The sequence below is a fragment of the Schistocerca cancellata genome, chromosome 8 (genome assembly GCF_023864275.1).
Source record: "Schistocerca cancellata isolate TAMUIC-IGC-003103 chromosome 8, iqSchCanc2.1, whole genome shotgun sequence".
NCBI lineage: Eukaryota > Metazoa > Arthropoda > Insecta > Orthoptera > Acrididae > Schistocerca > Schistocerca cancellata.
In genome coordinates, this window is record NC_064633.1 from 282348054 (window position 1) to 282361461 (window position 13408).

Consider the following 13408-nt stretch of genomic DNA (forward strand, 5'->3'; position numbering starts at 1 on the left):
AAGTATTTTGATTTCTGGTTTATTTGTGTGTCCATTCATAGAAAACACATTTATACTTTTCTTTTATTAAAAAGTGCACAATCTTGGGAATTATGTAAAACCAAAATTAGGTTTCAAGCAGGGTGCAAAAATGTGATATAAATGTTCTTTATCACTCCAGCAATTTTTGCAGAAATGGGAAAGTAATGTACATTAATATTGTTTGTTCTCATCTTTGTAACTTTACTACTTAAATAATTGTGTTAATGTTAACTATTTGCCTTTCTTACCGACTGGAAAAAAAAAAATACCAAATCAAAAATTTCATGAAGTATTGAGCAGTGAGTAGTGTAAGTAGTATAAGTACTACTTTGCGTGGCCATTCTTGCAGAGCCAAATCATCAGAACACCACTGCATGGGAAATTCAATATAAAAGAAAGTTTTAGTCTGAAAGGGAAAAAAGCACATGTTCTTATTCAAGTTTCATGAAAATCTGAGATTCACGGTAACAGATCCTAGAATTATTGAGTGATTTGACTTGGAATTACTTACCTTTCACTTCTGTGACTCATTGGAACTTCAGACGAGATGGCACCTGGGAATATTGAAATATAACTTTAGTTTTGGATGGTGTTTAATATATAATGATATGTGCTGTGTTGGGTTGTTAAAAAAATGTTAAGTTGCTATTGTGAATATCAGTAAGGAAAAATGAATTTTATTTGATGATGTATTCATTCAAAAGACGGATTCACATTTTTAATTTTTTATGTTTTGGACCTGTTCAGTTTTTGCAGAAGTAGTCCAAAATGGTTTCGATGATGTGGGTGGGAGGGTGTGAAAATCCTAGAATCTAACAAGCAAAGCCAGGAGAGCAAAGCTTGGTAGCAAAAATGAAGAAATTGTGCTACCAGTCACATTATTTATTTTGAGTTAAATTAAAACATTTCTGTACTTTGAACATGTTTTTCTCATCATTAAGTTTTTTATTGCACACATATTGATAGTGCAGTTGCACTTAGTAATTACATCTTTCCAAGATTCAGTTGACATGTATTTCCAGCTTGTATTACAACACTATATTGCAGAATTGTATCACAAACTACAAGCACTGAGCAATAAGCAGTTTGCTGAAGAATTTTGTGAATTTCACTGCAGAACTGTTTGTAACTACACATAGACATTCATAATATTTGCATAAATTGGCATTTCTTAACAAAACAACTTTGTTAATTTTGTTTTTGGGGAGGTAGATATGAGGGATGAGTGAAACAAATCAGTATTGATAAAGTCAATAGGATGGGAAACAAGGTTAGTTAGGGATATGCTGGATAGAGTTGAGGCACTGATAGAAAAGAATCAAAAGGCGGGCTAGAGAACCTCCCACGTTCTCGCAATCTCGAAAGGAAAGGAAAAGGAGAAAATGAAAATTGAAGAACAGAAGTTAAGTGTTGGAAGTCTTTCCTGAAGGGATTTGTGTAGAGTGGAGCCTTTTATGGAAGTGAAATGTGGACATTAAAATGGCACGAGAAGAGAATAGAAGTTTTTGAAATATGATGCCACAGAAGCTAAAGATTAGGTAAGTGGGTTGAGTAACTAATCAACAAAAAAGAAGGGAGCAATTGATAGGGCACTTCATGAGGTGTCAAGAAATAGTCAGTTCGGTAATAGAAAGAACTGAAAGGGGGGGGGGGGGGTAATTGTAAAGGGAGATCATGGCTTGACTACATCAAGCAGTTAAGCAAAACTGTTGATAGTGCACTACATTAGGGTCAACTGTCAGAGAATTTAAGGGCAAGCAACATTATACAAGTGCAATATGTCTCTCGAGATTGATATTAAAGGAATTTGGGAATAACAAGGGTGGTGTGGAGACTTTGTTCTAAAAGCCTTTTCCTGATATGCACCACATTGATATACTGACAGACAGAAGACAAAATATGCATGGAAGTAGTTGGAGATTTCATTGGCATGTGTGACTAAGATTTGTATCTTCTGCTAACCATCATCACAAGTTCAGAGACAAGGAGTACACTTGGCAACCATTGTTGCAGAATAAGGTATGACCAACAGGGTTAATCACATTCAGAGATGTGTATCAGTGGATTGATATATTTCAGATGAAAGCTGTGCTGAAAACTTTTAACCCCTTTGTAAGCATTGTCAAAACTCTATTATGGCTGACAGAGTTTACTTTGAAGTCAAATAAAAGTATTTTGTTTTCTGTATTTGTTAACTCAATTTACTGAATTCTTTAGATGCAGTTTATATGAATAAGTTGTAAATATTTAAGTTTTGGATATTAAAGGATAAGAAGAGTTAAAATGTAAAGGAAAATTGGTGCTCGCATTGTGAGGGTGCAGTGTCTCTTCTATATTGCATTAAATACTAAATTGTGTTATTGGAAATAATGTAGTTCTTATTTTTATGTTATAAACTTAAGCTTTACGGCTGGCATTCAAGTTTCTATAAATTAAAAAAGTAAGAGGACCTGCATGTAAAATATTGTGGTGTTTCTCTACCAGAACAACTGTTTTCAGGGGTTTTGCAAAGAAAACATTATTGAAAACGGCGAGGAAAGCTGGATTCAAGCCAAAGGCTTCATCAAAACGGCAGAAATATGTATTCCCTAACATAAGTAATAGTAGCAAATACCTTACATCACCTGGTCGTATGAGTCTTCCAATAACAGATGCAGCTGACTTTGGTCAAGATGATGATATTTCAGGTGAGTAAACACTCTGAGAGCTATAAGAGAGAAGCATTTAGACTAGAAACATGTTGTATAGTGAATCTGTTGCCAATATTAATTTTTGTTTGCTGCTGCTAGCACATTGAAAACAGAACTTTGACTCTTTTATTGCTTGACCTTGTATTTTATCTTTCATGTGTTTCTGCTCTCAGCTGTAATAACATAACTGTCTGTAGAATATTGTTTTGGGTTGTTGGTTTAACTGATGTAATCCACAATGTATGACTAACGTTAGATCCTGGAATGGATGACATATCGGTCATAATAGGGATATCATTGATTGATGGAAATGCTACACATCACACACAATTGAACAACATATCTTGTCAGTCTGTAGATGGCTGATATCAGCCAAAACAGGTAATTTCTTGAATGAGATTTGCACTCTGCAGCAGAGTGTGTACTGATGTGAAACTTCCTGGCAGATTAAAACTGTGTGCCGGACCAAGACTCGAACTCGGGACCTTTGCCTTTCACAGGCAACTGCTCTACCATCTGAGCTACCAAAGCACGACTCAAGCCCCGTCCTCACAGCTTTACTTCTGCCAGTACCTCGTCTCCTACTTTCCAAACTTCACAGAAGCTCTCCTGCGAACCTGGAGAACTAACACTCCTGGAAGAAAGGATACTGCGGAGACATGGCTTAGCCACAGCCTGGGGGATGTTTCCAGAATGAGGTTCGCAGGAGAGATTCTGTGAAGTTTGGGAAGTAGGAGACGAGGTACTGGCAGAAGTAAAGTTGTGAGGACGGAGCATGAGTCGTGCTTTGGTAGCTCAGACGGTAGAGCACTTGCCCACGAAAGGCAAAGGTCCCGAGTTCGAGTCTCAGTCCGGCACACAGTTTTAATCTGCCTGGAAGTTTCAGGTAATTTCTTGTTGAAATATGCAATTAATTGTTCTGGTCAGTAACCCATTTTTAAAAACTCTACATGCCTTACTTTGATTATGTAGAAACTGCACACAACTTGATTTATTTGATTTCACTACCTCTTACATTAATGAGAGGAAGACTAGGAAAGGTGACTTATAAATGTCATTGATTATAGAAAATTCTTGTGGTGTGATTGCAAAAACAGATAGATTAGCTCTGGTCACATTCACTTCTATGAGGCAACCAGATTACTGTGGTACAGTTGTGGTTATGGAGGGCTCATAGCAATTAAATGATACCAGAACTAATAGAATGTATTGTGAAATAAACTGGAGAAATATTGATCAGTCATTACAGTAACTTGATTAGGGTAAGAGGACAGATTGATTTCGTGGCAGTATGTTGACTACAAGTAAATTGAGTTACTCAGTATTTCTGCAAGTACTTTCCTGCTTGACTCTTAAAATGCCCATTTAGTGAAGCTGCCAGCTTGTATAAACATCTGAGTCAGCTGCAGCTTGGTACATGGAATTTATTCCAATATTGTGCTATCAATTGCCAGATTTTTTAATTCACAACTGAGGAATTAAATTTCAAACTTGTGATATTTCAAGATTTTTCAGCTAAACTGATGCCCCAGAAGTACATATGCTATAAAAATCTGAGGATTGACAATTTTTCCAGTAATAAGCTCTCATATTTTGCTAGATGAATATTAAAGAACACAAGCCTGAGGACGACAGTTGTTTGCATTTTCTTAGTTCTTGTAATTTAACAGGTGATACTGTTTATATCTTCATTCCTAAGGCAAGAACCTGTCAGCCTGTCGAGAGTACATATGTGTTAAAATCAATGAAGATTTTGATTGTTACAATTTGAGATGAGAGTAGGGGGAGAGGATGAAAAAATCTTTTGATATTTAGGAGCAGAAAAAGATGAGATGACTGAGTATGAAATAATTCATGCAGTGGTGTGTGGGCATTGTGAACTGATCAGTATTTACGGTTGCTGAAAATAACTTACGTGTCTTATAAATTAGACCATTCTATCATTATTTCTAATTATACAATAACTTTGGTTTTTATTTTTTGTGTGCTTGTAATGTGTAAAGAATCTTACTTTGTTCTGGTCCACCTTCACTTATTTGTGGCAATTTTATTTAGCTTGTGGAAGTTTTTCCTGGAGAGGGTAAGTTTTAAAAAAATGGTAATTTATAGTTTAGAAGAGTTAATCTATTGCAACAGTGTAATGGTTCTTCAGCAATAAATTATTTACTGAAAATTGGATTTTAGTGGTCAGTAATTGCAGAAAAATGTTTAACTGTTTAGTGGTGATTAATATTTAAATAGTATGAGGATCTGGTCAGTATGTATAAGCTAAATTTTTTTAGTAGTATGCTAGTAGTAGTACACATCACCAGCTTTCCTGCTAATTTTATTATGCTATAGTCCTTCGCAAATAGAGTGTGCATTTTAATGCTTGTCTAAGGAATTTGTTCCATCTTTCTGTTAAACATCAGTAATGAATTAAGTAAGTTTGTTTCTAAGGGAAAAGGAGGTGGGGGGGGGGGGGGGGGGGAGTTCATAGAACTATTGAATCTTGCAGTAACTAATAATTTCTATTGATGACAAATTTGTGTATGTGTTACATGGTTTTGTGATTGACAGTTACAGATGATTTTGAGGTTCCTGGACCAGGACTGGTTCCTCCAGCACCTACTGATGCAAAAACGCTTGAGCGACTGTCAGAAAGGAGTTATGTGAGAGACTGGTATAGACTTGGGCTTTGTAGCAGTACCACGGCAAATAACAGTTCCAGGCAAAGCAGTGAACCGTTCAGAATAAGCACAGTTAACAGCAGATACACCATGTGCAGAAGGTTTGTGTGTATTGCGTATTACAGAGATAAGTATATATCTCAGAAATGTTAATATGACAACTGTGTATACAAAAATTAAATATGAAAATCAACTAAGCCTTATGTGAATATTTATTGATGAAAAAGGTTGCATTCATGTGAAAAGTGATAGTCATACTATCGTAAACACATCAAACGGTCATTGTTTTCTTCAGTCTGAAGACTGGTTTGACACATTTCTGCATACTAGTCTATTCTATGCAAGCCTCTTTATTTTTGAATTACTACCACAACCTACATCCCTTTGAACCTGCTTACTGTATCCAACTCCCTGTACAATTTTTAATCTCCACAATTCCCTCTGTTACCAAATTAGAAATTCTTGATGCCTCAGGATGTGTTCTATCAATTGATCCCTTCTTTTAGTCATATTGTGCTGTAAATGTTATTTTTTCCCCAATTTCATTCAGTATCTCCTCATTCGTGGTTTCATCAACCCTGTAATCTTAAGCATTCTTCTGTAGCACCATGTTCTAAAAGCTCGAACTCTCTTCTTCTCTGCACTGATTATTGCCCATGTTTGCTCCCATACAAGCTGCTATTCAGATAAATACCTTCAGAAAAGACTTTCTTATGCTTAAATTGATGTTTGAATTAATCAAATTTATCTTTTTGAGGAACACTTTCCTTACTATTATCAGTTGGAAAGTTATATCCTCTGTCCTTTGACCATCATCAGTTATTTTGCTGACCAAAATACAAAATTTATCTTCTACTTGTGGTGTCTCATTTCCTAATATAATTCACTTAACACTTTGGATTTAATTTGACCCTTCTTTTACTTTTTTTGATGTTCATTTTACCTCTTTTTCAAAACACAGTCCATTTCATTTAGCTGCTTTTCTAACTTCTTTGCTATCTCAGACAGAATTACAATGTTGTCGGCAAACCTCAGAGTGTTTATTTCTTCTCCCTGAACTTGAATCTCTCTTCCAAATTTCTCCTTGGATACCTTTACTGCTTGCACAGTGTACAGATTGAATAATGTTGGGGATAGGCTACAACCCTGTCCCACTCACTTTTCAGTCACTGCTTTCATATCTTCTGACTGTTATAACTGCAGTCTGCTTTTGGTACATTTGCAGCTAACTCTGCAAATCCTGTATTTTATCCTGCTGTCTTCAGAATTTCAAAGGACGTATTCCAGTCAACATTGTCAAAAGCTTTCTCTAAATACACAAATACTATGTAAGTGTAAGTCTACCCTTCATTAACCCTACTGTAGAGTCCGTATGGCCTCATTTATTTCTACATTTATTTGGAACTCAAAATTGATTGTTCCCGAGGTTGCCCTCTTCAAGTCTTTTCTTACCTCTGTAAGTAATTTGTGTCTGTATTTGCAACCCTAACATCGTAAACTGATGATGTGGTAAAATTTCACGCGTGTCAGCACTTTCCTTCATTGGAATTGGAGTTATCACACTCTTCAGGTCTGAGGGTATTTCACCAGTCTCATATATCTTGTGCGCATGCTGTAATACTGTAATACCTTTGTCATGGCTGGCTCACCCAAAAATCACAAAAATTCTGAGGGATTGTTGTCCCTTTTAGGATGACTTATCTTTTTCAGTGTTCTGTCAAACTCTCCTTACAGTATCATAACTTCCTTTTCCTGGTCTATAATACTGTCATTAGGTTCATTTCCCCTGTAGAACCATCTTTGGCTTGCCATGTGGGTTCTTGATATTCGTACAGCTACTTATTGTTTACCAAAATTTATTTATGGGCAACATCTACCTTTCCTGTAGTCAAGTGTGCTTCTGCAGTCTTACATTTCTCCTCTTGCCATTCTTGCTTAGCCATTTTTCTCTGACTCTTTCATTTTTTAGATGTCCGTATTCCTCCATTTGCCTGCTTCATTTTCTGAAGTTTATTTTCTCCTTCTTTCTGTTAGATTCAATATCTTGTGCATTATCCAACGATTTCTACTGGGTCCTGTCCTTTCACCTATTTGACCCTCTACTCAGTGCTGCTCTCACCTCTTTTGTCTTCTATTGTTATATTGCTGTCCCCTACATAAGTTCTAATGCACCCTCTGAAACTCTCAACTACTAAGTTTTGTACCTTTCTGCAATTTCTTCAGCTTTAAATATCAGTTTGTAACTAACAAGTTATGGTCACAGCCCGTATCTGCTCCTGGAAATAATCTATGCACAATTCTACAAAGCTGCTTTCCTTATCATTCCTTTCCCTCACTCCATGTTTTCCTTTTATTTTTTCTTCTCTTTCTTTTCCTACTGCTGAATTCCACTCCCCCAACACAATTAAATTTTCGTCTCCCATAACTACCTGAACAAGTTCTTTTATTTCATCAAACATTCTTCCAATCTCTTCCTCATCTGTGGAGGTAGTTGACGTATGAACTTCATGTTGAGCTCCACATCTGATTGACATTAATATTAATGATTAATGAAAATGACCACAGCTGTATTAATACACATTGGTATCATGTTTGGTTTAGTTCCTTTAGAACATCATCAGGTTACTGTGTTATGCCAGTATTGTGATATAAAAGTATGGTTGTTATTTCTAAAATCTGGAACCAATAACTTTTTATATCATGATATTGGCACAATAGGGCAACCTGATGTTATTGTAAAACTTCAGAACCAGTTGTAACACAATAAAAGTGTGTAAATACAAACAACATCTTTTTCAAATTGTCTAATGCACGTTCAGACAAGTCGAGGTGCATTTTACTTCATTCCATATACCTCCTGATTGATAATGTGACAGTAGAATTACAAAACGATTAAATTCATGCTTCAACAGTTAATAATCTTCTAATGCACAATCTATAAGTGGACTTGGAATAGGTAAAAGTTATACATATTCACTTTTTACCCTCTAACTTTAAATCTTATTACAGTCTATTTTCAGGTCCACTTTTGAACTTGTTTTATTAAGTTTTTCTGATTATTACTGAAGCTTATCTGTACTAGAGGGGAAAAAGTATGTCATCCATAAAACATGGGTGGTTCAGATGGGTGCCATAAGTAGGTACTCCTCCTCCTTTCCTATAGGACTTGATTGAATTAATGACTTGAATGAATTAATGAAATGAATAATTGAATGAATTAATGATTGAATTAATAACACACACACACACACACACACACACACACACACACACACACACACACACACCAGAAAGCTACATTGGCATGACTGATTGCATTGTGCCACCACTTTTGCTGGACTGTATGTTAAGTATTAAATACTTTAAAATTACAAGGAGATGGAATGGTTGGTCAGTACTTACGTGTGAGAGGTAATGCTGCTAGGCATGTGTAAAAGTAAAAACAGAGCAGTCCAAGTGTATAATGCCAGTTCACATAATCAAAACCAATTGCAAAATGATTTAGATGTGAACAGTGGAAATTGACTGTAAATAATGAAAATTGTGAAGGCATCCACAAGTACTAAAGGAATCAGTTACATTTTGGTTATGTGATCAATCACACAAATCTATAAATTCAGTTAAATACTTAAGACTTAGAATTACGAAATGTAATTGGATAGATAAAAAATCTACTCACCAAGCAGTAGCAGGAGAACACACATAAAACAAACGTTTTACATATGCAAGTTTTCAGAGCTAGTGGTTCCTCCTTGCAGCAGAAGGGTTGAAGGGGAAGGAAGAGGGTGGCGGAAAAGGATTGGAGAGGTTTAGGGAAAGGGGCAGAGTTCAGAAAAGTCACCCAGAACCAACCCTGTGGCAGGGGAGACTCACCAGATGGGAGGGGATGGGATGAGAAGGAAAGACTGATTGTTGGGGACTTCACTGGATGAGAGTTGAAAACCTGAGAACTTAAAGATGGAAGACAGGGTAATATGACATACAGAGATTACTGCTTAAACATCATGCATGAGTCAGTAAGAGTGAAAGCTTAGTGCACTGTATGTAATAGAAGTGGGAGGGGGGGGGGGGGGTGAAAAATAGACAGGTCAGAAAATGAAAGATGTAGGAAACTAAACCAGAGTGAAGGAAGGAGTATTTATCGTGAAGAAATGCTGAGACAGAAGAAATTAAATAAATTAAGGCTGGGTGGGTGGCGAGAACCAAGGACATGTTGTAGCGCAAAAATTGGAATGACCACGTAGATAATGTTGTGGGCAAAACAAACTAAAAACTGCAATTTGTTGGCAGAACACTTAGAAAATGCAACAAGTCTACTAAAGACACTACCTACACTATGCTTGTCAACCCTCTTTGATAGTCTTTCAGTGTGGTGTGGGATTGACAACAGATAGGATTGACAGACGACATCGAAAAAGTTCAGTGAAGGGTGGCTCATTTTCTATTTTCATGAAACAGGGGAGAGAGTACCACAGATATAATACATGAATTGGGGTGGTATCATTTAAACAAAGTTGTTCTTTGCTATGGCAGGATCTTATCATGAAATTTCAATCTCCAAGTCTCTCCTCAGAATGCGAAAAGCTGCCTACATACATAGGGAGAAATGATGATCATAATAAAATAAGAGATACTGGAGTTTGCACAGGAAGATTTAAGTGTTCGGGTTTTCCTGCGCATTGTTTGAGAGTAGCTTGAAGGTTGTTCAATGAAACCACTGCCAGGTACTTAATTGTGAATCGCAAAGTAATCTTGTAGGTGTAGATGTATACAGCAGACACAGTATTTTGGTGAGCAGTCCTGTGACCATCACCAATTGCACTAAGGAACTGGTGTGGGGATGCGTAGGTGGCCTATATACGTACCCCTGTATCTCTGCGGTGGCTTTTCGCAACAAGATGACTTCAAAGGTGGGTGAAGCACCAATAGCCATGCCATTGGTACTGCCTTTGCTGCTGCTTGTGTAAACACCACTACTGGATGGCCTATGCAAGTCTTAGGGTGCAGAATGACTATGGAAAGCCACTCCTAAAATATGGGGTGGAGCAGGGGAATATGAGTAGTCGTCACTTGTATGCCCTCAAGGAGAACAGTTCATGACTGCAAAAGGGTTGCTTGCTGATATATTGTGCTTGTTGGTCACTGAGAACTGGCACTACACCCATGGATTACTCTGTCACACAATGGAAAAGCCAGGATGGAGTAATGACAGTGTTAAGAAAAGGATGGGTTGGTGCTCACCATGTAGAGGAGATGTTGAGACGCAGACAGGCACAACAAATTACTGCTATGTGAGCTTTCGGCCAAAAGGCCTTTTTCTGATGTAGAAAACGGGCACACATTCATGCAAGCACAACTTGCACACACATGATCACTGTCTTTTTTTGTTGTACATGTCTGCAACTCAACAGTCCTCTGTATGGTGAGTAGCAATCTATCCTTTTCTTAATATTGCCATTCTGTCTCTTTGTAATTTTATAGTTCGCTCAAATGGATTTTTCTTTTGATTCAGTGTCAAATACTTTGTTACAAGTATATGAAAATTTGCATTTCATGACTGACTCAACAGTATGCTTTACATTTGTATGTTGTCATTCGATGCAGATATCGTAGTATTTAGTATTCATATTGGTATTTTTCATTATCTCACAAGTTACTGAACTTAAAAAGAAATGAAGTAGTTTGATAAAAATCGTGAGTTGAAGTGAACACAGCAAAAATATGGATTATAGGGTACATTTATCTTTCAGCTTCACTGGGAATGTATGACATTAACAAAGAATTGTTGCAGTTATGTAACATTTTTTATGAAAAGATTTTCTTATACCACATCTAAATTAATAAAACAAAACTTTTATTATGTTTTTACTTTTTGTGGATAGCATTGTTAATTTTTGTCCCTCCTTTACAGTTATCCAGCACTTCTTGTGATGCCATCTGTTGTGTCAGATGATAGTATCAGACGTTTCTGTCGTTGTTACCGAAGCAACAGACTGCCTTGTATAACATGGCGACATCCTCGTACTAAGGCATTGCTGCTTCGTGGCTCTAGTTACCATGGAAAGGGTGTCATGGGAATGCTTAAAGGACATCCCTCTTCAACAAGTGAGAACGTTTTTTAATTACATTTATTTAGTGTATTTAATTGTAACAAGATCTGTTTTTGCACTAGCTATATGCCCATGCTTTGCAATAGAAGTTAAATAAGGGCCTTTGCATTCCATCACCTCTTAGTGTTCCGTACAACAGTGGGTAACAACGGAATCTTTACAGGATAATTTCATCAATAAATTCATTTTTCTTAGCTAAGAAGTCAAATGTAAATGGAACCTGTTGAAAGAAAGAAGGGAATTTTGTAAAGCTTTGTACATACAAAGTAAAATCAGTAAATCCGTATATCCTAGCCATGTAAATTCAATATAAGTTTGTAGTCATAAAGTTAAGATAGTGGCATTTAATTTTGTAACTGATGTAATCTCCCGAAAATACTTATCTCACCGAGGTAAAAAAACTAACAGTCCATCTGTTAATTCTTTGTTATGCTACATCATCACAAAGATAAACAGCTGAACTATAAAGCTGAGCAGACTCCTAAAACTTTAAATTACCACATCTTTCTTATCTGTGATCCAATTCTGATGGAATAAAGCCTATACATTCCTCCAGGTTATGCCCAATTTACCTGTGAAACCCCTATTAAAATTCATATTTTGGAGATTAGCTTGGTCAAACTTGCTTACGAGAAAGGCACACACAACTATATCACAGTTTAAATTATTAATATAGACTTAACAGATCTGGATGGCATTGGAAACAGTATTTAGAACAAAAATTAGCTTTCTTAAAGAAAAACTTCGTTTTTAAAAGAGTGTAGAGCATAAGTTCATATTTTGAATTTGTATTACTCATAGAAAATAGCAGTGAAAATTTTGTGCCACACCTATCATCTTCACAAATTATCAGCATAAATAAAAGTGACTAGCTCAAAGTATAGTGCATTGATGGTCTCTCCCTGAGGCACAAATTTGACCAATGTGATGACTTTTCAGTCCCAAAACACTGAGGCCATGCGTTTTTTTTTTTTTTTTTTTTTTTTTTTTTTTCCTCCATCATGTTAATTGCATGTGATGAGCTGTCACAAGCTTCTTTATGTCCTTCTCAAAGAACTCTCCCACCAGCTCTTTCCCTCCCTTAAGAACCTCTTTCTACACCTGCTTGTCAGTTGAAAATTTTATTCCACCCATGTGTGCCTTCAGGGAGGTGAAAAGATCTGAAGGAGCGAAGTCAGGGGAAAGACAGGGGCTGGTCCAAAAGTGCCTTGGTAGCTAAGGCAGTGTGAGGATGTATGTTGTCGTGCCACAAGCACACTCCTCTCATCAGCTTTCCCATTCTTTTGTTTTGAATGCTCCCTTGAGTTTTTGTAGTGTCTCACAATAGTTGTGCATCAATGGTCTCCCCCTGAGGCAAAAATTCGACCAAAATGCTGCCTTTTTGTCTCAAAATGCTGAGGCTATGCTTTTTTTAAGTGATGTGATGGCACTGTGTTGACTGTCTTTTTGTCTCGGGGGTGTAATGAGCCATCCATGTTTCATCTCTAATCATAACAGAGCTTAAAAAAATCCAATTCAAGTCAATCAAGAATCTTATGAACCCTATTGATTTTTTTTTTTTTTTTTTTTTTCCTGCTGTTTTGGGACCCATCTTGCACACAGTTTCCGGTACCCCAGTGTTTATGTATGTCTCGTGTTAGGAAGTTCTGGAGAGCTGTGGAAACATCAACAAAATTTCATCTTCTGTTAATCAGAAGACTTTCCTCATGAACAGTTTCCTTTTTTATTTATTTATTATTCCCCTGCCTCCCCCTCCCCCATCCCATCCCATCCCATCCCATCCCAACTCATCAGTCAGGAAGGAGGGGTCTTCCACTCCTCTGTCATAAACATTTGTTCTACCTCCACTAAACTCCCTACACCACTTAAGTGCACTCATTCTGTTCATAACACCTTTGCTGTAAACTGTTTTGATTCC

The 13408-nt window shown here is 36.7% G+C and overlaps 1 protein-coding gene across 1 annotated transcript in view; it reads left to right on the plus strand.

Moving 5' to 3' along the window:
- Nucleotides 1-13408, plus strand: part of LOC126094520 (myotubularin-related protein 13) — a 223730-nt gene that overhangs the window by 118836 nt on the left and 91486 nt on the right. The window contains 3 exon segments of the mRNA XM_049908937.1: nucleotides 2521-2708; nucleotides 5271-5481; nucleotides 11292-11485. Coding sequence (XP_049764894.1) covers nucleotides 2521-2708; nucleotides 5271-5481; nucleotides 11292-11485 — 593 coding nt within the window.